General features: G+C 31.2%; 1 protein-coding gene across 2 annotated transcripts; it reads right to left on the bottom strand.

Annotated features, from left to right (window-relative positions):
• Positions 1-1105: 1105 nt before the first annotated feature.
• LOC148284084 (pre-mRNA-processing factor 17) lies at positions 1106-24800 on the bottom strand. 2 transcript variants are annotated; one of them, XM_088242699.1, is made up of 10 exons: positions 24456-24800; positions 24009-24282; positions 23088-23241; positions 21575-21690; positions 20177-20391; positions 19354-19462; positions 19116-19270; positions 18693-18826; positions 17701-17922; positions 1106-2049 (listed from the first exon to the last, which is right to left on the bottom strand). In XM_088242699.1, the coding sequence occupies exons 1-10, from the start codon at positions 24600-24602 to the stop codon at positions 1872-1874; spliced, it is 1704 nt and encodes a 567-aa protein (XP_088098825.1). In that variant the 5' UTR covers positions 24603-24800; the 3' UTR covers positions 1106-1871. The 2 variants fall into 2 exon arrangements, with proteins under 2 accessions (XP_088098825.1, XP_088098826.1); XM_088242700.1 differs by lacking the exon at positions 1106-2049 and adding an exon at positions 17190-17539 and having other exon boundaries at positions 17663-17922.
• Positions 24801-26157: the final 1357 nt, after the last annotated feature.

Below are 26157 nucleotides of genomic sequence, written 5' to 3' on the forward strand. Positions count from 1 at the left end.
CCGAGTTATCCGACCTACGGAACAGTTTTTGAAATCCAAAAACTTGTCACGGAAAGCAATATTGCTTCTTGACAATGCTATGTGCCATCCTGACGAGGACTAAGTTAAAGATAAGAAAATAAAGGCCTTGTTTTTGCCTCCAAATGTGTCTTCCTTATGTCAACCTATGGATCAGGGGACCCTCAAGACAATGAAGAGGAATTATCGAAGAAACCGGCTTTCTTCTTTAATTGACGCTATACATCAGGGAGAAGACATGGTGAACAAATTGCGTCATCTTAATTTGAAAGACGTAGCTTACTACGTGGCCCAATCATGGGAGAGTGTTGGAGCAAACACCATTTCTAAATCTTTCAAAGGTTTGCTCTAAAAAAAATTAAGAATCTCCAGGTGGAGAAAATGTACAGAAGGAGACCGAACCGGACAACTTCCGCCTACTTCCATTGTTACAACAGGTGCCGGGTTGCGCAGACGCAACGGGTTGCGCAGATTGCCCATGACACATTTTCAATGTCGTTTTTATCATTTTCCGTGTTATCCGACCTTTTCGCTTATCCGACCTTGCCGCGGCCGGTTTAGGTCGGATAATCGAGACTCTACTGTATATACAAAATATATTTTACAAAAAAAATATTACAAAATCATTTAATCAGGAAATGTATTAAAATAATAATTAAATGCTAGATTTTAATAAAAATTATAGAAGCCCATTGACTTTAATAAAACAAGAAAAAAAGAAGTCTCTATTTCAAATTGTCTCGATTACTATTCGCCTTTAGTTGAAATGATTTAAGTAATTTATTTCATGAGTAATTTGACTTTTTAATCACCTCCTCTTCCCCGATTTATTAAGTAATCGGAGAGAGAAAAAGACCATAGATGGACATTTATTTATTATTTGAATTAAATTTGATTGGATATAATTATTTCCTTCTTTATTATAAATCATAATAACAATAAAACTATCAAAAAAGGTATCTTATTAAGATTTCATTTATAGATTCTCAGAATTTTAAAATAACAGACTGATCACCTTATGGGTATAAAATAATTATCCAGTTATATGTAATACATTTAATCATTCAATTAAATTCAAATAACATTATTGGGTGGATGATACAATATTTATTTTCCAATAAAAATATAAGTTTTAGCCATAAAAAAAAAATACAATTTTACAGTTCTTCTATTACTTCTTTAAGGATTATGAAAAAGATTTTCATTTTATAAAATTATTAACATACTATGTAATACGAATGTTTAAACAATGGCAAAATTGTGAATGTTGCACATTGTGTAAAGTGGCCACTTAAACCAGCCAATAACAGCTCTAATTGTTCTCCATCTCTGTCGTAATTTGTTAATACTATGTATTAATTATGTTAAAACTTTTACACACTGCAATAATTCTACTTTATTTAAATGAGAAATGTTTTACATATTATGTTTGGTTTTATTTTGAAACATCCCAAAACACAAAACCTTCAGTTTTTTTTTTTACATATTATATAGGCATTACTAATCAATATTTGAAGCACTTATTTTGTGATTTTACTCTTTTTAATATTTAAAAAAATCACTAAAACAAATCAATGTATATCAACTGGTTTTAGAAACAAAAACTGTTCCTTGAATGTGCTTATGCCTTTTGAGAGCCTTGATAAAGGAGGTTGTTTTTGTATCCAGTTGAAATTATTTTGGTGATTTTTAAAAATATGTCAAGTTTAGGTTTTAGGTTTTTTAAAATTGAGGTTTTGTTTATTATTTAAGACTATACTTTCACTATTTCGTGCTAACATAAATCAATGGTTATTTTGTGTCCAAGATAGAATGGAAATGTTGAAAACTAGACAGCCAATGGTATTTATTATTTAGTCCCAATATTTGATCAACCCATCCCAACCAGCTGTTAGAACTTTGCTAGGTTCATGTGGGTGCCACAAGACAGAAATACAAACTCCGTCGTGCGCTTTCCATTTCTTGTAAAGTTTAGTAGTTTTCCAGTCCCAAATGTAGCATTTGCCGTCTGCATCTCCCGAAACTAAGTAACTGAAAAAAAAAAGTATTGAATATTCATGGAATGTCACCAATAAGGATGGATTACCTGGCAATAAAAAAAATAAAAAAAAGTTTTAATTATAAGCATGCATAAACAAAATAATATTTGTATTTTCTATTAATTACTCTTTTTTTTACAAAAAAGTCATTGAAATCCTAGCACCAGTAATATGGCTAAAAATCTAAATATACTTACAATATAATATGTACATTTTGTTAAGTTCAAATACAAAAAAAAATATTGAAATAAACTTGTTTTTAAGCATATTTTTGAAGTTCTTTTTCATTTAAAATGTTTAAGCTACTGATGTTGAATTTCCAACCATAAACTAATTTTGATTGTTATTTTTAATATTGTATCAAATATGTAATAATTATTTATTTTATGTTACTCTATATTTTTTGTTGTTAATTATTATGGCTTAACACGGACGCAGCCTAAAAAGCCATAATAGGTTAGTAAATGTGTTGACAAATTTAATTTAAAATTAACAAATAAACACCTAAAAGAAAGCATCAGAAAATCATAATCATTTTATAAACGTTCATATAACATATTTTATCACGGTATTTATTATGTATTTATTATGACCTGAAGTATTTATGCTTAGTTTTGATAAATTGAAAACTATTTATTGATTTATTTACACACAAAACTGTTTTTCCTAAGTAGAAGTAGTATTTTTTCATATGAAGGGTACAGGGTATAAAGAATGGATGTCAATTTTTACATAATTTAATAATGGCATCTGACGGCAGTTCACACGACTACATACAGGGGATAAAGGGTGGATGTCAGTTAAATACTGTAAATAAAGGAATAATTTAATATCAATCAAAACCATTTTAGGTTATATAAAACCGTAAAGGCTATTTAAATTAAGCAGGTTCCTTTATATTTAGAAGTTTATTTTAATGTCCAAGATATTAGAAAACGTGCCCTCAAAACTTGCTTTTATGACATTCATCCTTTATATCCTGCACCCTTTATATGTAATTACAGACACGGGTGGATGAAGGCATTATGTTGCAAATTTTCAAAAATGTACTTTTTTACATAGATTTATTTATTTTATTTAATGCACAAAATACACAATTTTATCATAGCACAATTATTTATTTTTTTATGTCCCGAGTTAGAAAATTCCGTGTTAAGTCATATGAACATTTTATGTACAGCCCTTTCACATAAAGCCACATACACCATCAAAAAGTAGCAGAAAACCGATTTTATGAGCAAATAAAGGTGTTATTTTATCAAAAATCATACTGGTGCTCAAAACTTTAAACCCAAATATCTCTGCTTTTTGTTTTTGTCAGATAATGCCTTTATCCACTCGTGTCTTCAATTATTTTAGTAAATTTGTCCGCCTCGTGGTCAAATGGTCAGTGCGTTTGCCTATCATGCAAGAGGTCTCAGGTTCGATTGCCGACATGAAATGTTTATTTAAAAAGGTGTTTTACACTAAAATATTTCATAGTCCCTCGACTGGCACCTAAAGCGTATTGTAAGACTAACAATTTTACCTCTATGTAAGAAAAATAATCTAGATACGCTGCGGTTCGTGTACCAATACAGTTCCCAGTACACCTTTAGGTGTGGAAAGGGAATAACGATGATGATTAATATGAAATCTAAACTATAATATTTGGTAGTTCATGCTTTACTTTGACAGTCAAAATAAAAAATGGGGGGTACTGTACATCTTATATTATGCATTTAGTAACATCTATAATGCATGTGATAGGTGTTACTAGATAATGAGAAAATAAATCATAATTTAATTATAATTTTACTGTATGTTAATACCTTTTACCTGAACACTCTACATTACAATATTTTTTTATGCGTACTATGTTAATACAAAGTTAAATATAAAATGTGGCAAATGGTAATTCACGAATTGATTGCTGGCAAACATCATGAACAATAATATGAGTATTCAATAACAGGTTACAGCTGCATAATTTATTATAACTGGAAATAACCAGATAGTATACCGTAAACAGTGATTGTATCATTTGTTGAGAACCGGACATTTGCCCTCTTTAATACAAGTCAAATAGAGTGTATTAATTAAATTTTATAAAGCGTACTAAATTTGCTTATTATATTTATAGATAATGAAATATAAATAAATTTAATTATTTTCTTCAAATACTTATATAATCATAAAATTTATCTAACAAAAAACTAATTAAACAATAATCTTGTAGTGATACGGCAGAACCATTTTTTGCTATTCAAATTTTCTTATAGAAAAGTTATTTTGGTACCATAAAATCACACCTGTCAAACTAGTATTTAATGACTGCAAAGATCATTTAGATAATATTGCATTTTTATTTTTTATATAAAACATGGCCTATTTTACCACACCACTTCCAAATTCAAGGTACAGAAATACACTATATTTAAACGAGTAGTTTAAAATGTTTTTAAAAATTCTATTAACTCTTTTTTTTAAGAATGAAATATTTGTGATACAGAGAATCAATACACATTTATTTATTTATTATAAAAAAAAGGAGAATCTCAAAACTCATTGTACAAGGGATTGAAGCTGTACAATGAGTTACCTGAAAAAATAAAGGAAATAGAAAAAATCTAATTTTTAAAAATTAATTTGAAAAAATATGTTATTCAGAAATTTCGAATTGTAATATTATTAAAAGTTTATATTAGTTCTTAAGATGTTATGAACTAACTTAATAAAGCATAAATACATAAAATAGTAACGTACCCCTAACTCTAAAAAAAGCTACAATATTTCATTAAATATCATCAAAAACATGGCTGTTTAGACAAAATATCGGAGATCAATGATAAATAATTGCGGGGAGTATTCACATTTTCCTGCAATTATTTATCTTTGGTCTACAATTTAAAAAATTGTAGATCGCATACATACAATTTTAAAATTTAAAAAAAGCAAAGAGTTTTAGTAATTAATAAATTACAACAGATATGAAGAACATTTTGGAGTAGAGAATATGGAAGTTTAGGCATTTACAGGGCTTATGACCTGTCATTGGCTGGTTTAAGTGGCCACTGATTTAGTAATGTTGCAATTTTTTTTCAGAAAATGAACTTTATATGATGGTAGCTTATTAGTTATAAAAAAAGTTTAGTTTCTTTATAATAGAAAGTGTTTTATCTGAATACATGAATAACAAATATTTATTTATTTGATTTAAATTATTTATTATCAATTCTTGAAGGAATTCCATTGTAATGGTGTAATAACTTATATTTACATATAATTTACTAATCAAAGATACTTGGTACACTTCCACTTATTTTTTCCACCAGCGCTTTCATCCTCTAATAGGCTTCTTAGACTGGTAAACATTGTATTTAATGTTTATAGTATAATGTTTATGGTGATGTTTATAGTATAGTATAGTAATGTTCATAGTATAGTTTTTTTTTTTTTAAGGAATAACCCACTAAGCCTCTATTTGTCAGTAGGTGGGATAGAGGCGATATAGAAGAAGGTAATGAAAAATACACCACAACACCCAGACTAATTGAGAAAAAAATCTTTCTTGGACGCCCGTCAAAAGTAGATGTAATAAAAGTAATGTTTATAGTATAGTATGAGGGTTGCTACTTAGGTTTTGAAATAGACAAGTAGAAACAAATATTTATAATCAAAAATGGCTTTATTGTTTTTCAAAATATTCTCCATGAAGATCAAATTGATTGAATACACTTTTGCAGGCGTTTGAACCAATTTTTGAAGCACTTTTTCCAATCCGATTGAGATACCTCCAAAACATGGGATTTGAACATATCAGGCGTCGAAAAATGCTGACCTCGCAATTTATTTTTGATATGCGGTATCCGAACAAATCTTTTTGATGACCAAGTGTCCCTGCAATATTGAATGTTTGCAAGTGGAACTAATGCCCAAGCATGCCTCAATCTCACGGTATGTCACATGACGATCTTGCAATATCAGTTCACGCAAAACATCGATTTTTTTCTGGCACAACAGCCGATTTTGGACGACCTTCACGAAGTTCGTCCTGTAATGAAGTGCGACCATGATTATATTCAGAAAACCAGCAAAACACGGTGGCTCGAAATGGTGCTTAATCACCAAAAGTCGCAGCGAGTTGATTGGCACACTGTTGTTGGTTTACTCCACGTTGAAAGTCATAGAAAATCATCACACGAAAATGATCACGATTTAGTTCCATTTATTTAACAAAATGAATTTTTCAAGTATCTGTAAACAACACAAATATCACTCTTATGACCAAACGTTTTGAGTACGTTTACCATTAAAAATGGCAAACTTTACGATGACAATGTCAGATTTGACATATTCACACTGGTGTTGCCATATCTCAAAACTTAAGTAGCAACCCTCGTATAGTAATGTTCATAGTTTAGTAATGTTTATAGTATATCGCCGTTGCACATTAAATATGGGCCATGTGACTCGGAGCACATTCTGAGAAAATCGATAAAAAAAAAAACTTAACCGAAAATAACATTTCTGTGTAAAAATGAAGTACGAAAAATACAGTGTTTTTAATAAAGTAATATATTTATTTAAAATATCAATTAATTTATGTTAAAAAGTCGCATTTTGATGCGATTTTGCCACATGGCTCATATTTAATGCAGTTTTCGTCACATAGCCCATTTTTAAAATTAATCAAATTAACAAAAACAAACAAACCACCACGCCGTTTCTCCATAGGGGTAGGCAGAGAGGATAAATCGCCATATCACTCTGTCTTTGCATAAATACCTCGCTTCCTCTACATTCATACATCTTCTTATGAACGCATGCCGATTCCGTCTTTTGACATGTTCACCTTCAAATATTTGTTGGATTTATTCATGTCATAACTTTCTCGATCTTCCTCGTTTTCTGCATCCATCAACATTCGCATCGTAAATCTTTTGAGCCGTTCTTATGCCGTTCATTCGCTCTACATGTCCAAACCAATGCAGAAAAACTGATTTCATTTAGATTCTATTATCATAAAATGTATCTTAATATATAAACATACTATTATTTTTTAATTGTGTAGTAGTATGCAGAGAATATGACTATAAAATAATATAATTTTGCCAGGATCCTTCTGACAAATCAAATGAGTAGACTGTTACAGTCATTATTTCTTACCTCTTTCTTTAAGAATCAATTCAAATTTGATTATCTCTTTATAAAATTATAATTTAAGATAGTAAAATAACCACAAGACGATATTTTTATAGGACTATTATTTCAAATTGTACATAATAAGTACATCAAATACACAAATAATAATCATCACATGTAAATATTATCAATCAAACAAAAAGCTGGAAGACTGAGTCAAAAATAATGTGAAGAATTGGAAAGACTCAATAAAATGCTTTTATTTTCACAAAAAAACGAAACAACTATTTAGTCTGCACAAAAAGTGAATTCCTACGTGTCTGACAGATGAAATGAACAAACTGATGTTGAAAGATGCTGATAAAATGAGGACATGGAAGGACTATAATGCATCGCTTCGCTCTTCAATGACAATAGACCTGATGTTGGCATACCCAGTCTGAATTCTAGAATATCAATATTAAAGACTGAAATTCTTCATGCCATTTTATACAGTAAGAATAAAGGCCCATTGACCCGACGAAAAACCCAATTAAATTTCAAAATTAATTGACAACAATAACATTGACTACCTTTTTAGATTATAAACCATGATACATTATTCAGTGACTATTCCCCAACACCAACTTAAATCCATATTCATCACCCTCCCCAAAAAATGGCACCCAAATAGAGTCTGATAAGTCTAATGAGTTACTCTGGACAACTCTTAATTTAGTTTTAGAAGTGGCTTTGGAACTGGAGAGGCATTGCTGACAGTAAATGTGTTACTACAGAAATTCTGACACCAAACGAGGGATGTTTTCGTCTGTTTCACAGACTATGAAAAAACATTTGACCATGTAAAATATGGGGATTTTAAAGGAATGCTTCGGGACGTGGTATAGTTGACAAAGATATAAACATTATGAAAAACTTGTATTCGAACCAACAAGCTCTCATCAAACTGAAAATTGGAACATTGGAGAGCATTCCAATCCAGTTGTGTACTCATCAATAGAATCAATGATTCAGGGGTAAGGTTGGTATTGAACATGAAACAATGTCCATAGTGTCTAGCTGACTGGACCACGCAGAAGTACTCCTCACGTTAAACGGTTCTAGTATAGAGACAGTTGACAAATTTGAAAACCTTAAAGGATTTCTAGTTAAAACATCGACCCAGAAATTGAAATTAAATGCAGAAAAGAGGTAGCTCGGGCAGCATTAAATAAAATGACAAGTATTTTTCGTAATAATAACCTTAATTTGAAAATCCAGCCAAGAATGGTTAAGTGTTAATGTTTGGTCAGTGCTCTTGTACGGAGTTGAATCATAGACCTACAAGATCAGTATTGTGAACAGGCTAGAGGCATTCGAAATGTGGATGTTTCATAAAATGATGAATCATGATGAAATGATGATCATTCCATGAACCATGAGCAAGAGTCGATAGACAGTGTTGCTGATTGATATCAAAGTCCTGAAGGTGTCCTACCTAAGACACATTTAGAGGAGAAAAGTACAAACTAGGTACTGTTATAAATTTGAACTTAACAATTGTAAATTATTTACAGTAAAATAAAAAAACCTTCATAAATGATTTTGACAAATTCTTAAAATCATAAAAAGGGTGATGATCTTTGTCTATTACAAACTTGCAAATGCCAAATTTGGATTTAGTTTGTGCAAGGGATTTTTTGTATAGACAATGTAAAGAAAGATCACATAGCTCATATTTAAATGCAAAACTTTGATTGTTTTCACATGGTTCATTTTCTATCTCAGTAAATATTTTTTATTTTTACATGGCTCATATCTTAAATGGTGGAGAAAAAAAATGGAAAAAAGCTGTGTATTTAACTCATTTTTGTAAAAATCGTCACATGGCTCATATTTGATGTGCATCGACGATATATTATAATTAACATATTACAACAAAGATGAAGAACATTTCAGAAAAGGTAATATAGAAGTTTAGGCATCGGCAGGGCTTATGACCTATCATTGGCTGGTTTAAGTGGCCACTTTACACACTGTGTAACATTCACCATTCTGCCCATATTTGAACAACTATATTCCCTGTACCCTGTAGATGCCTAGACTTCTATATTACCTTTTCTGAAATGTTCTTCATCTCTGTTGTAATATGTTAATGTTATCAGCTCCCCAGGAAGTTGAATCAAGTCCATGTCTACAAAAATTTGGACAAACTCAAAATATTGTTGATATATTATAATGTTTACCAGTCTGAAGATGCCCATTAGAGGGTGAAAGCGCTAATTGGTCGAAAAAATAAGTGGAAGCATACGTAGTATTTTTAATTAGTAACTTATATGTAAATATAAGTTATTACATCATTACAAATATTTATTTACTTATGGACTTATTTAGTCATTTAACAATGGTAAATACATATCTTTATAATATATTATACAAGTACCATTTAAATAAAATCCAACTAAAGAAAATTAAGTTTAGGACAAAAAATTAAATAATAATTATTACCTCAAGACAAGATCTGGTCTATCTTAGTGATTGTTTAAATCTAAAAAGACTTGCACCAAAAAAAGCCAGATATTGTCACGAGTTTACAATGCAACACAATCGGGACATAGGTGCATGCAAGCCATAGTTTGTACTGCGCTGATCAAGGAACAGCATATTATTATTTTGCAACCGGCGGATTGGAACATTGAATGCCACTTGCTTCAGTAACGATGGTACAGCAATTAAGCCATGTATGTAATATACAAATATATCTTTTTTTATGAAACAAAAGCCCTACAATATTTTTTTTAAAATCCAGTTTGTTACTTTTTAAGCTCCTTGATTCGATTTTATAAAAATTAATGAATTTTCTACATTACTAATAATTGCAAGAATTCCTCATTCTTAGTTTTCTAAGGAATAACATTTTAAAAACATCAACAATTTTTTACAGCAAAATTAAACATTTTAAGCACGCTTTAAACACCCCACCCCATAGTTTTCGAAAAAACTAAAAATGTCAACATTTGAAAGCATAAATTACATATTTAAAATAGTTCTTAACTGCTGATCCTGAACATAGATGGGATGCGGCGCCCATCTATGTTCAGGATCAGATCAAAATATTTACTTGCTCTCAGTGACCTCTGTACGCATTTGTACTGAACTGGTTAATTCTATAGATTTATCATTCCCCTGCACTTGGAATTTTTATTTGACATATGTTTTTATTATAAACATGTCTCCTGATCCCATCATCGCATATACTATGTTCGCTGAAGTGGGCGCGTATTTATTTGAGTTAGTAATGTAGTAACAGACCGCAATTCGTATTTTTTCTTTATTGAGTTATACAAAATATTTATTTAGTCCTACAGTACTTATTCTGTGGAATATTTGAACTGGTGTTTATAAAAATAAAAATAAAAATATCTACATTTTTATTTACGTATTTCATAATAACTCGTAGCAGCGTTAATTTATTTGGGAAAGATGACAGCATAATTCATTTTATTATGATTGTTTTAATAATAAAAAAAACATATTTTTTAAACAATAAACCTTTTCAAGAAAAATTATAATTTTTAAATACTACACATAAATCAGAGGAACAGAATATACAATGCAATATTTAGTATGGGGACCTCAAAAATAAACAGTTTTAATTTATTGTTTTAATGCAAGTGACGTAGTAAAAATCTTAGTGTTTCTTAGCTTTGATAGTACCTTCAGACATCTTTTAAAAAAAGCTGATCATCGTAGATAAATATAAGAACTTTTTTTTGACAAAAAGTCATTCTAAAATAAATCCAGCACTGGTGCAGCGCTCGCGCCCAAATAATCCAGCAGCCAAAGGGTTAAGGAAAAAACCAAAGTTTATTTGCTTGTGAACACAAATTGAATAAAATAGTTGTATTGATTGCTTGTTCAAATCATAAATTATTTTTATAAGGCAATTGTCTTACACATAAAAAATGATATTGAATAAATCTTGTTCATATATAAAACATGAACAAAAATAATGTAGAGTGCACAGTATATTATAATCATTTAAGCAAAATACCGTAAAGGCCAACACTGTAAAACACTAGAAGCATTTGAGGTGCCTGTAAAACTAGTCAGACTAATCAAAGCCCTTCACTCGGATAGCAAATGCCGGACTAGAATTACAGACTGATTTGAAGTCGCCACATACGTCAGAAGGCTGGATTTTTTCGCTATTTAAGTTCTTGTAATATCTTATTTCGTTTAGATTCTTATAGGTTTCATCTTAAGGAAGTCAATTCAATCAGACCGAAGAATCAAACCCAAGATGTCAACTAGGGAACAAAAATGTGCTGAGTGTGATGGAGTACATTCAGATTAGTTTATTTTTATATATGTACTCCATTGAAGATAATCATCATATTGCATGTATGAAAAATTTCAACTTCATGTTTGCCAACAATAAATTAAATTCGGTACGAAATACCTTATGATAAACAATAAACGGGAATTTGGCTAAAAAACACAAAATTTTTATTTTCAATAAAAAAAATATATTATCCCCTTTAAAATACTCGCCATTTGCGACTATACATTGATGCCAACGCCTTATCCAATTGTTCATGCACTTTTCATAGGCCTGCGAAGGTATGACCTTTAGCTCTCGCAGCGAATTCTCTTTAATGGCATCAATCGTCTCAAAGCGCGTCAATTTTAGTATTGGGAAAAGAAAAAAGTCTGACGGGGCCTGGTCAGGAGAATAACGGTACTTGGCTGATGAGATTAGTTGAATTTTTGGCCAAAAACTCCGAAACAATCACTTCTGTATGAGATAGCGTTTTATCGTGGTGTAAAATCCACAAATTGTCCTATCACATTCCTTTAGTGTTTTTAGGACGGGGGGGGCAGTGACGCGTTTCATACCCAAAACATTTCAATGATGAGATGCTCACCAAGCTCCCGGATTGGACAAATCGATTTTTCAACACAATTTGCTTTGCTGATTCGGTGTTTTCTTCGGTACTTGACGTTGCTGGACGTCCAGTATGTTTATCATCATCTAAGCATTCACAAACGCCTTTAAACCTCTTATACCATTAGTATGCCCGTGTTTACGACATACGCGATTCTTCAAAGGCTTTATTCAACATTTTCAATAATTTGGCACACGAAATTTCATTACCAACACAAAATTTGAGGCACGCTCGTTGTGCCAATTTTTTATCCATTGTAAAAATCGCCAAACAGCTATTTTTTTAACTCACTCAAAGAGACGCTGATAGAATATTGAGCATCCGATCGCTGTCAAACTTTGACCGATTTTCAAAAACGGTGCTTTCAACATGGTTACTGGCAAAAAAAATACCGATTGGTGCAGCGTGGGAATTTCAAATTAGAAATTCCTATTTATTTTTGATCATATGGTATTACAATGAGTTTTACTGGCTACATGGGTGTGTATTGTGTACATACAAACCAATCATATTATTTCCCTTGTGTTTTATTTTCTAACTTAAAAACAGTTTGTTTAAAAACAGTTTGTGACAGCACAAAATATGGCAATCAGTTGAATACTTGACTTGGCTTACGTAATTTTAACACCGACTACAAGACAAAAACATTGGGATTCATAACACTTGTGTAACGCGTGGAGGAAAATGTCTGGTATGATTTATCATTAACATATAACATGTATGTTATTTTTCCTACTGCCTACCCTGTTTAAAAACTCTGTACATGTGACTGGTATTATCCATTATGCAACATTTTTATTTAATTACTAATTATTTTTAGATAACATTAATTAGGAAAGATTATATAAGTGGAAAAAATACATTATCACATTAATTAGGTTAATTTTGTATTAATAAAAATGTGAAATTACCCAATGACTAATAATTACATACCACAAATTTATATATTACTTGTGATATATAATTCGTCGGGTTTCTGGCACAAGTTGGTAACTACAAATTTTCTAACAATGGGACTTTTTTTTCTTAAAAATAATACAACAAAAAAATATTTTGAAACATCCAGTTTGATTTAAATTGTTGATTTAGGATGAGCTTCAAACTTTCAAAGTGCAATATCTCACAACAAGTAAAATGTTAGTTACTAACTTGTGCCAGAAACCCGACAATTATGTAACATTTTAATAAGTGATAAAAATATTACTTTATTTGGAAGCTATAATTAAACCCTTTGGGCCAGCATACGGTTATTTAAACTTTAAATGCGTAAAAATACAGTCGAACTTGGTTATTACGGGGAAGATAGGACCGATTGAATCTGCTCGTTATAAGCGTTACTCGTTATACCAGGGAAAGGTTATTTTATACAATCACTATTGCACATTGTCACTCCTTTCTCAGTTCTGACCAAACGCTATTAACCCATTCACTTGCCATTACACCGTCAACAGATGCTGCTTCTCCATGTATTTTTGCATAAACAATATTATGTCAATTTTTAAAACGATCAAACCAACAATTGTTACATTTAAAACATTGTTTCCAAATTGTTTTGCGAACTTTTCCGCTTGCGCCTTCAATATTGGTCCATCGATAGAAAATTCTGCGTTTCTTTGGGTACAAAACCATTGAAACAATGCTTCTTCAACATTAGTACGATCGCACTTTCTAAATTTTTTTGTGTCCGTTAAATTCTTTTCAAATGCAGACAAATAAACATTCTTATTTTTCCACAATGTTCACACTGTGGATGAAGATAGAGAAAACTTTGTACACACTTCCACATTTTTCACGAATTGAGAGACACTTCCTCTTGTTAGTAGACATGTTTATAATTCAGGGGTTAGGTGTTGACTGATCTGGTCTAAAACTCATTTGATATCACCCACTTGTAATGTTTATTGTGTATTAATATAAGCACAGAACATTAAAAAATCTAAAAAAAAACCCCGTAAAAACCCCCGAAACAAGCATGTCATACATAAACTACAAAAGCAGCTGTAAATTGTAACAATGTGCCGAAACGGTTCACAAAGCTTGGATTTTTTAAAAACCATGTGTGTTCATTTTTCAATATTGTCGGCAAAAAATCCAATTAGGTACTTAGACACTTACATAGCTATCATAAACATAATCGGATCCCAACGCCCGGGGGTATTTATCCTTTACGTTAGCTGACCGTTTAGATTTTATTACTTAGGTTCTTATTTCGAGAATGATTTTTTTAACAATTGAAGATTTTTTGTGTAATTTTTGACAACATTTTTGTTTGGTATGTCTGAGAAGTAGCTCGTTATAACAGTGAATAATTGTATGGAAAAAAACATGAACTAAAATGTCAACTAATGTTTCCTCGTTACATCCGAGATCTCGCTATTTCTGTGATCGTCATGACCGAGTTCGACTTGGAACTCTTTCCCTCGATTTTTAATACTGAACTATCCGATATAAACTAAATTTGTTTTTAGTTAATTTATTTTATTCAGTAGTGTAATTTACAAAAATTACAGTAAGAAAATTGCAAAGGAAGAACCTGCACATACGGACCTGATTGAAAATAGAAAGGATAATGAATTTAAATTCACCACATTGCTATGGATGTAAAAGATAAAAATTAATATTTATTTCGTCGGTCTCGTGGTGTAGTGGTCAGCGCATTTGGCTACCACGGAAGAGGTCTCGGGTTTAATTGCCGGCATGGTCAACATGAAATATTTATTTAAAAAATCGTTTTTACATCTAGAATATTTCGTAGTCCCTGGACTGGCACCTGAACCGTAAGACTGATCATTTTACCTTGATGTAACAAAAATGATCAAGATATGCTGCGATTGGTGTACCAATGCAGTGCCCTATGCGCCATTGGGTGCGGAAGGGGAATGATGATGATGATGATGATGATGATGATGAATATTTATATTTCTCGTAGACAAGAAATTTTGATTATTTCATATTTTTCATCACATATGTGTACATTTCTTATATGTAAATAAACAATTACTTGGAGATGTGAGAGAATGAAGGCATTACGTCACAAAAAAAATCGAATGTACTTTTTTTGACATAGATGATGATTTTGTGTACAGCCTTTTCACATAAAGCCATCAACACCATCAAAAAGTACCAGAAAACCAATTTTGACAGTGAATGAAGGTGTTATGTTATCAATAATTATACTGGTGTTAAAAACATTAACCACAGATATCACTGCTTTTTGTTTTTGTCACGTAACACCTTTATCCACTTGTGTCCTCATTTATTAAATTGTCTTTATCACTATTAATTTAGCAATACTTATTAAAAATACATCATTTTATTTTGATAAACAGAAACTCCTGATTTTTTAGTAGGGATGTAAATTTAGACATTTTTACTGATTTACTGCCAGTTCAACTGAGAGTAGGCAGTTACTCAACAGACAATGATCATGTCAAAAAAATATTACTAAAAATGATACTGAATACGCAGCATATTTCTTTTATCAGTATGTGCATTCTGTTACAATCTAAATAACTATTACTATCCTTTCTGCAGTGACATAATTGTTTTACGATCTCTTGTTTTTTTTTGTTGCACTTTTAAAGCAATATTTGTTGAGAGAATATTAACGATGAATGTTATCCGACTTTAACAGTTTTATAGGATGTACTTGGCAGTTGTTGCTGGGCGGAAAAATATAATAGTTTAGAATAGAAAAATAGTTATCTACTATAATATTTTACATAATTATTTTGTAATACGTATTATCATATTATCTTTGTATGAATAATAACTATGCTTAGCAAAAACAGAATGATATAAATCTTAGGTTGTTCAAAAAGTAGTTTCGTATTTTGTCGCAAGATGGGGTTGAACTTAATTTGCTCTGGCAACACTGTACCGATTTTGACAAATATGCTCACGTTGGAAAGATGACATTTCAAAGAATATTTTTTATGAATATAAAGTTTTGTTTTGATCAATCGCGTAAAAGTTATTCCATTTTGAAAATGAATGTGTCGAGCGAGGAAATACGTGGTATTTTGAAATTTTACTTCCTGAAAGGCAAAAATGTGTCGCAGGCCCGTGAAAATTTTTGTGCCGTTTATGGTGACGCTGCTCTACCAACATGTGTAGCACAACAATGGTTCAAGCGGTTTCGTTTAGAAAATTTCAATGTCAAAGATGCGCCTCGCTCTGCGCGGCCCATCTCGGAAAATGTCAACAAAATAATGGAAAAAGTCTATGAAAATCCACATGCGACCACTCGTAAGATTGCTCAGGAGTTAAGCATTGGTCGTGTAACTGTTTTAAACCATTTGCATTCCGCTGGATTGATCAAGAAGCTCGATAAGTGGGTGCCACATGAACTGAGTGCAAACAATTTAATAGACCGAATTTCCGCATGCAATGAGCTGCTGAAAAATTTCAAAAACAAGCAACTTTTGAAACAAGCGGTTACTGGAGATGAAAAATGGATCACATATGACAATGTGCAGCGGAAACGGTCGTGGAAGAAACGATCAGAAGCTCCAGAAACAGTCGCAAAGCCAGGATTGACAAATAAGAAGGTAATGCTATGCGTGTGGTGGGACCACAAGGGTATCATCCACTATGAGATGCTCCAGTCTGGAAGAACTATTGATTCAGATCACCACTGTATTGACTGTGAAAATCACTTATATATATATATATATATATATATGGATAATTTATATAGCGCCGTTTTTGTGGAAATCACCTCAAGGGCACTTGCCCCAGTTTTTTGCCCACAAACCACAGAAGTTTTATAAGGATGGGATCATGGCTCTACCAGAAAAATGGCAAAAGACTATGGATAATAATGGACAGTATTCAGATTGATTCTGTTTCTTTGAACAAATAAAAAAATACATTTGAAATAACTTGAAATATGTAAGAGCACAGTAAGTAAAATTTCATAATCATCATCATCTCCCTTTCCCCACCTAGTGATGCATAGGACATTACATTATTTAATAAAATGTAACGTAGTTCGATCATCTGTTACATGCAGGTAAGGTGATCAGTCTTAAGTTTCAGGTGCCAGGACAGGAACAATGAAATATTGCAGAACAAAAACCTTTTTTTATTTATAATGTTTTTTTCTTCGCAATTTACAATAGGTAGCCATAAGTTACAAATACAAAAAAATATATTACATTAACACAAAAAAAAAATCCCACAAAGCCATGGCCTGAGTGGGAAAAAAAATCAATATTCTACATTGCAAGGCATCGAACCCAAGACCTTAAGAATGGTAGGCGAACGAGTCAACTACTACACAACGAGGCGGACTTATCTCCACTTGATTTCCTTATTCAGGATTTTTCCACGAGAGCAGCCATCGAGTTTAAAACACTTATCCAGGTTTCTGATTCTATTTCACACACAGAACTTTATTCTTCATTATAATATTACATAAAGTTTCTTCTTTGATTTTTTCCCCTTTTTTAACCACTGACCACTGTAATTGATGTGATTGATGTGATTGGTGTGAAAAACGGTATACATATGATACTCTCGAATGTGTCTATGGGTAAGTGGAGTAGCTACATTCACAAAAAATTAAATGTATGTAATTTGATATTTACCTCATATCTGGAGAGTAATCGATTCCGCAAGCGTAACCTGCCACCATGTGCCCAGTGAAAGTTTTCTTCCTGTTCATCTTGAATCTGTTCAGTGCGCTAAACACCACAACTTTATTATCCATAGATTGGCAAGCCAGCCACTTCCCATTGGGAGACGATGTTACAAATGGCATAGAGTGCATAGTGGGGTCTGCAATGTACTTCATATCGACAGGAATATCCCTAGAATAAGAAATAAAAATCAATTGTTATCAATAATTGTGTTCATTTAATTTTGAGGTAGGTACTGGCTTTGTAGCTTTCAACATTTTTTGATATTTTTATTTTATTTATTTTTGAAACCAACACAGTCATAGTTATAAACAATACCTATAGAATAACAACAAATAACAAGACCAATTGGACGTAGTTATGCAGAAAAAGTCCAACCCTCAAAATGCTAAAAATAAGTAATGCCGGTTTCGAAAGCATGCTACAATATATTTATGTGCAGAAAACGTCCAAACTCTAAGTGCTATACTTTTTTTTGCCAATTAAATCCATTTCTAACTCACATCACGGCTATCACTGTTATATTAACTTTTAAAACGGCCAAGTGGTTTGACTGTTTTCTGCAGCTTTTTTTAATTTCTTCAATTGGCAAAAAAGTATATCACTTGGAGCTTAGACGTTTCTTAGTATGTCATCGAACTCAGCATTAAACTCATTTTTACCATTTTAAGGGTTAGATGCTTTCTGCATAACTACGTCCAATTACGGGTCGCATATAGGAATAAAAATATGAAAAACAAAACGTACAGTTCGCTAGGGGTGAAAGGAAGTGGAATGGGAAAATAGGAAAGGAAGAGAAGAAGGAAGATTAGATTAGAAGTATTACTTCATCCATATATTTTGTTTGTTTTTAATCACCAACTTAATGGTACCTGGCTTCAAAAGGTATTTTCAATCATACTATCATCACAAATCATTTGAAAATAAAAACTAAAATTTACCATTCCCAAACACGCAAACTTTTATCGTCAGAAGTAGTCACAAATCTTCGGTTTTCATCAACAAATGTGATGGAATTTACAGCCCCGAGATGGCGATCATATTCTTGAACAATTTCACCTGACCGAGTGTCCCACTAAAAACAGTAAAATATAATTTTTAAGAGTGAAAGTTTATTTTTTAATAAACACCCAGAGGGCTCTTACAGTATACAGTCAAAAAGTACATTAAGTATTACAGAAAATAACTTAAAATAAAATCAAAACTTTTACACTAAATATGTAATTAATTCTAAAAAATAAATAAAATAAAAATAATAATAAAGCATAAAATATAGACTTTCTGTGTTTTAAATGTGACTAAGTCGAGTTTGATAATAATAGCTAGGTAGGTATATATTTTAAGTAAAGTAATTCAATACTTACACAAATAATTTTCTTATCTGATGTTCCAGCCACAAACAAATGCTGTTTGTCTTCATCCGGGTGAAATTTAGCACAATATGGAATTTTCCGACTAGTAAATCGAGAAACACATTCGCCAGTTTCTGTGTCCCATAACTTGATGTACCTATCATATCCTGCAAAATAAACGTGCATACTTGGTTAATAATTAGTACCATACAAACTATTTAATTTTAAAATTAAGAATTTAGGTATAAACCTGCAGAAACAAAGTTATTTCCTTCATTGTTGAAGTTGATATCTCTGACTGCTTGCCTGTGTCCGTAATATGTTCTAACACACCGTTGGTCTTTATATACTTCCCAAATCTAAAACAAAGTTTTAAAACACATATATTTATTTTATTTGATACTTTAACACAACATAAATTAACAATAACAAGAATTTACAATAAATAGTATTTTTTTTAAATATATACAAAGTTTTACTCTTTAACATTTGAATAACCAAAAAATGAGTTACATACATACTAAATATGTGTATAAAATAATAAACATACATCTATTTTTTTCAAACAATAAATATTTTTCATATAATATAATGCTCTCTTAAAGTACACCGCCAACACATGTTTCAATAATTTGTCTCATTCTGTTCCATCAAAATATTATGTTTTGTATATTTTTCAACTTATTTTTAAATGTACCTACACTTAAGATAATATTTAGTTTTATATAAATTATCCTTACACTGTAAAATATTTACCAGTCTGAAGATGCCCATTAGAAGGTGAAAGCGCTAATTGGTCAAATAAACAAGTGGAAGTGTACCAAGTATTTTTAAATTAATAACTTATATGTAAATACAAGTTATTACATCAATAAATCTATATAGTTGATCTGTTATGTCTAGTAAAAGGATTTCAATTTAAAATATTCAAATAAACTAAAACATGGATATTTTTACACAGATATCTAAATATTCTAATTCTAACTTTCTTTATCTCTTCACAGTTAAATGAATAATGTCTTTAGAATTGAAAATATTATGATATGTACTTTTAAAATGATTTTATCTTATACCTTGACACGACAATCCATACTGGCTGAGAGCATAAGGTGGGCTGTTTTAGGGAACCACCGAACTGCTGATACTCCCTTTGAGTGACCTTTCCACGTGAAAATGTGGGACTTGGGAAGAAAACATCTTTGTGGTGGTGTTTCACTACGAAGATTCACACCCACATCTTGAGGTGGACTTAAGAATGTTCTTCCTTGGTAATCCACACTATCAGAAACTATAAAAAAATATTTTAGCATTAATAAGATAATAAATCAAACGATTTATTTGATTTTTAGCCCCCCTTTTAATTTTGCTGGACTCATGATGATATTGATTTTAAAATTTCACATTACGTACATGACACACGATTATTGTGAATAATATTAATTATTTTTGTTAAATAAAATTGGCTCAAAGTAACAACTTTATAAGAGTCATTACTACTGCCATCACGCCATTTCTCCGTAGGGGTAGGCAGAGAGAATGGACCGCCACACATGTCTATCCTGGCATACATTCCTAGATTCTTCTACATTCATACATCTTGTCATACATGCCCTTCGGTTCTGTCTGCTTTTGACACGACCAGACTTAAGATTTTGGTTTATCTGATCATGCCACATCTTCCTTGGTCGTCCTCGTCTCACGTTACTGTTTATTTTCGCCATATATACTTACAGTTTTACCATTCTTTCGTCGTCCATTCATTCTACGTGACCAAACCATCTCAGAGACCCTTTCTTAATCTTAAGAATTATACTTGACTCAGATTTACACTCTCGCCTGATTTCACCATTCGTAACCCTGTCATACATTGATTTCCCACACATTCATCTAAGAGATCGCATTTCAACCGCATTCACTCGGCTTTCATCCTTCCTCTGCCAGTTCCATGTTTCACTTCCATACATAAGTGTTGGGACTAAAACTCCGTTGTGCACTGCCAGTGTAGCTTCGATTGACATATTCTTATTAGCAATTACTGTGCTTAGTGCTCCGTTCATTTTATTGCCCGCATTCACTCTCCTTTCAACATCTTTTTCTACTCTTCCATCTCTTGAAAACATACTTCTCAGATACACAAATAAGAATCATTAATGATAGTAAAAAATCTTCATTAACCATAATATAAGTATACAATGTAAAAAATACAAAAAATAAAACAAACAAGGCTCATGGAAACTAAAGTGAACAAAAATAATGAAGTGTATCAAATTTTATGTTAAAATAATTATTGAACAGAATTAAAGCATGTTTTTTTAATGGCATATTAATAGTTTCAATAAATCATATAATCAAAAATAAATACTACAGCAGAAGTAAAATTTGTTTTACTATTTATAATATATAGGGCATGTATTAAAATTAAAAACCTTTACCGCAATACAACTGTAAAGTAATAAATAGTACAAACTTACTGTGTAGGATTGATTTTTCTTCCATGGGTTTATCTTCTTGTACTTTTCCACGTTTTTGTCTCTTGGCCAATATTTCTTCCAGTGCTTCAGCCTCTTCACCCGTTGGCTTCATGACCCTTAAAGAGATTAAATGAATTAATTAGAGAAAAAACAACTGTATATTATTATTAATACAGATCTGGTAAACATTTGCATTTTGATAGGCTAATTCTGTTATAAGAATACATAAATGTGCCTTCGGGGGAACTAGTAACAAGACAAATCTAAGAAGACAAACATAACAAGAATACAATGACAACAAAAATCATTAAACTAATACACAACTTGCTACAGATTGAATTCAATAAAATTGAAATGATGAAAATTTATCACGAAATTTCAATGGAAAACATACATGACAGTACCCAAGACATGCAAATATAATACCAGACAACAACACTGCCAAACTAAAAAGCAAGGGCAAATGCAGGACAGTCAAAAATACCATATAATGGACTTGCTTTATTTTAGCTAAACCGATTTTCCGATTATGGCCACGCTTCAGCATAGGCGAAATTTATCAGATTTGATATGTCTATATAACATCATTAACAACAAAATTGACTGTCCTGATTTACTTTCCTTAATTAATTTATTTATACCGTTGCGCCGTACAAGGCATATGCCCGTTTTAAATAAGGAAATATAAAACAAATGCTGCCAAGAATTCACCAATTAACCGAGCAATTACTTACTATACTGAAAATGAGCAAGGATTAGATCTCGATATATTTCACGACTCGGTATAAGAGTACAAAAAGAAGTTAAAGGTAGTTTTGTAAAGATTATTCATATTCCAATTTATATACATATTTTTTTATATTTTTATATTCAACTTATTTATTTTATATGAACTTCATTATTGATGTTCTAAAATAATCTTCCTAAATATTTACATATTATATAGGAACATACATAAATGTAATCATTATATGTGTGTGTGTATGTGAGTGCTTATTCTAATTCTTATTCTTAGAGGTGGGGGTCAGTGCTTTTCAAAAAACCAGTAATTAGAGTAAATATTATTATGTTATAGTAAGGGTTACTCATAATGTAATTGAGACACATTTAATGTATATATTTCTACCGACATATTGTAACCACTGTATAAATTCCATAATGTGTTTTGTTTTTATGAGAAAAAAATAAAAAATAAAAAAACTGTTGAGATCAGGAAGGATATTTTAATGTGGGCCAATCAGTAACTTCTCAGCATTTGCTCATGTGGAGAGAAAACCAGGCCTCCGCGATTTAGTGGTCACGATGCGTGACTCATACACCGAAGGTTCCGGATTCGATTCCCGGTGAGAACACAAAAAAAAAGATTCTAAGATTGTATAGGTTAAGAATGTAAGTTCATTGTATTATGTAATATTCATGCTAATCTATTAGGGCTTTCATAAGCCGGTTGATTGGATTTAAAAAAATGTATATATACATACATATATTTGAAAAAAACAATAAATTTTCAAACCTATGCTCATCAACATATCCACCCCACGGACCCAAAAAACCTTCAATGTCCTCCGGGTTGTCATTTTTCTGTCGTTTTCTCTTATCCAGAGGTCTCAGTTTAGATGATTCAAATACTGTCTTCTTCTCTTCAGGGGGCTCCACTGTACTAGACACTATAAAATAATAAAAACTGATTCATTCCCAAAATGATAATAGATAAAAATCACTAAGATCAAAAAGTAAGATATTTAAATGTACTTTTACTATCGAGCAGAACAAAAAATTATATATTATTCATTTAAAACTATTAGGTAAATAATAAAATAGATTGCTTTGAACTGTTAAGTTACATGTCCCACATAATCTTTTGTTTCAGTCATCATCAAAGTACTAATTTTATTTGTTAAATTCATCAGACACCCGTATGCAGCAGCTTGCAAATCAAAACAGTGATGATTTAGATTTATTTTATACTTCGCTGCTGATGATCAAGTTCTGCGTCCCGGAAAAGCGTGAATGGTGAATTTAATTAATAATTAGATTTTTACCCTTGTAACGTGATTTGTATTATTTGTGTAAACCATGGACGTTAAAGCCCTATAGACATTTATATATAAATATCGCGATCTTTATCCAAATATTATATTTTCGGGGGCATTATCAGGTTGGTCTAAAATAATTGTAATTGAAATATAATGTGGTACACCGGGGTTTAAACCTTGAACCATAGATCTAGCGCCCGTGACACTACCACAAGACCACAACCTAATTTTGATTGATTTAGAGTCTGTAACACTGTTTTACTAACAAATCCAAAGCAAAAAAGAAAAAATCCCGGAAATACAGTATCTAATTTGAAACTTTCTTTTAATTTTTGTTACAAAAGTGTTACATTTTAAATACTTACCTAATTATTAAGTTTAAAAAATAAAATAATTACCAACGATTGCATTAGAAATAGACGAAGATGCATCTGATGTGGGATCTAATGCATGGCCATAGCTTGTAAACGTTCGTCTTTGATTCTCGAACTGAAACTCACTGATGTGAGCTTTTTCAACAAACCCAGAGAGCATGTTTTTGGGAGCTTTTGACTGTTCCGTTTGGAAAGGATTATCCGGACCAAGCACGGGAGCAAACAAGTGCTCAAATTTCGGATTGTGATGAAGCTCTTTAGAATCAGGACTTATCAAAAGTAATTCATTCTTGTCACTCTGAAATTAATACAGATAATACATTAAATTAACAGAATAAAATGTAAAACTCTTTCATCTAAAGGTAGACAATAATTATTACACAAATTAAAGTTATTATGAAAATGTCCATAACCTAAAATATTTCTTAAAACATTTCTAAATATAAAAATAAAGATAAATAAAATATTTACAGTAGGTAAAACCGAAGGAGCTGAACAAATTTGAAGTGTTTTTGCAATGGATATGTTCGGATCAACGGCTTTCAAATGCATGGTCATATTTTCAGCATCAGATCCACTCTCCTCATCACTGCAGTTATATATTTGTAGACCAAGCATGTTTATTTTTATTGATAATTAAAACTAATAAACTAAGCTAAACATTTCTAGCAAAACGAATAGTATAGTTTTTAAATGGTCTAAAATATTTCAAACAAAAACTTCTTGGAATTTGTTATTTTTGACATGCATTTGACTTTACACGATTGTTGATTGTTGATGCATAGTCGTGCATAGTCAAAGATCAAACATATATTCTTCTTCTTCTTAGTTTTTTTTCGGCTATTTCACCTCCCAACTACCAACTGGGATGTTCTAGCCAGTGTCGAGTGTCAGATTTTTATTTCTATCCTATAACAAAAAGATCCTATTAGGACATAATTCAGCCTACTTTCATCTTTGTTTTTCCATTTCCATATCTTACTCTCATGCATAAAGGTTGGTACCAGTACTCTTTATGAACGGCCAACTAAGCCTCCTGCGATAAACATTTATTTGTCAAGGTTGATTTTAGTTCATCGTTTACCCTGTTCTAGGCACACACCTTCCTTTCAATATTTTTCTCTATCCTCTTCTTTTGAAATGTTGTGATTATTTTTAAATTTAAAATTCTTAAGTCACTTTTTTGTCAAATTTAAATGGCGGTTAGATTTGAAACCACCCGTGAGCTCTGTAGCTGCAAGACGCGTTAAATCTAACTCACATTTTCATTTCTTCAGTTTTTTTATTGACAGTATAAACAACGATTAATAATAAAATAATGTGAACTCGCTGGGGTTACCCGTGCCATACGTTACTAAAATTTGTCATTTTTCGAAATGGGTAACTAATATCTCAACTAGCAGCTGCAGGACGTGTTGGGATGTTAATTGTAGAACGCCCTTGTAATGATTTTCACAAAAATGGCGCTACAAAAAATAAGCATTCCCACGGTTTACTGTGTTTTTGTATCCGGATTTGGTCATATTTCATCATGGGTTCAATGGAAATATATGGCATGAATTATCTCATACAAATAAAAACGATTCGAGCACATTTTTTTTTGTTCTAGTATATTTCTTAATATGAAAGTTAAAAAAATACTTTCCCTTTTTTATTGTGTTACCGGTAATATTCTAGTAAACGCTGTTTAAAAACATTGTGAATAGTATATGGATTCATACACAATAAGGGTAAAACTTGAAAGATTGGTTTACAAAACATGCGTATTATTGTAATTCACTTTTTAAAAGTATTTGCTCGGCAATATTTTACGATTACATCCAAGAACGAATAAGTGCATTATCGTGTTTAAATTATTATAATAATCGTAATAATAATAATAATAATAATCGCTACTGGTGGCAGCGCGTCATGATCCAACAATTTTAATTAATTTCAAAATCTACGTGCATTCTGTAATATTATATATTTTTTTATTATAAGTAAATTTTATAAAAATGATTGTAACAAAATGATGCTGACATTTTTCCGAAAAAACATTTTATTATTTTTGGTTGAAAAAAGTCATAATGAAATATTGAATAATTATCTGCACGTGTTTTTTTATTTATTTATTTATAAAGAAAAAAATTCGTCAACACATATTTTTTTCATTTTTACGTAGAGTTTGAAG

This window comes from Micrasema longulum, unplaced genomic scaffold, assembly GCF_059751315.1.
Source record: "Micrasema longulum isolate JH-2025_06_02 unplaced genomic scaffold, ASM5975131v1 h1tg000158l, whole genome shotgun sequence".
NCBI lineage: Eukaryota > Metazoa > Arthropoda > Insecta > Trichoptera > Brachycentridae > Micrasema > Micrasema longulum.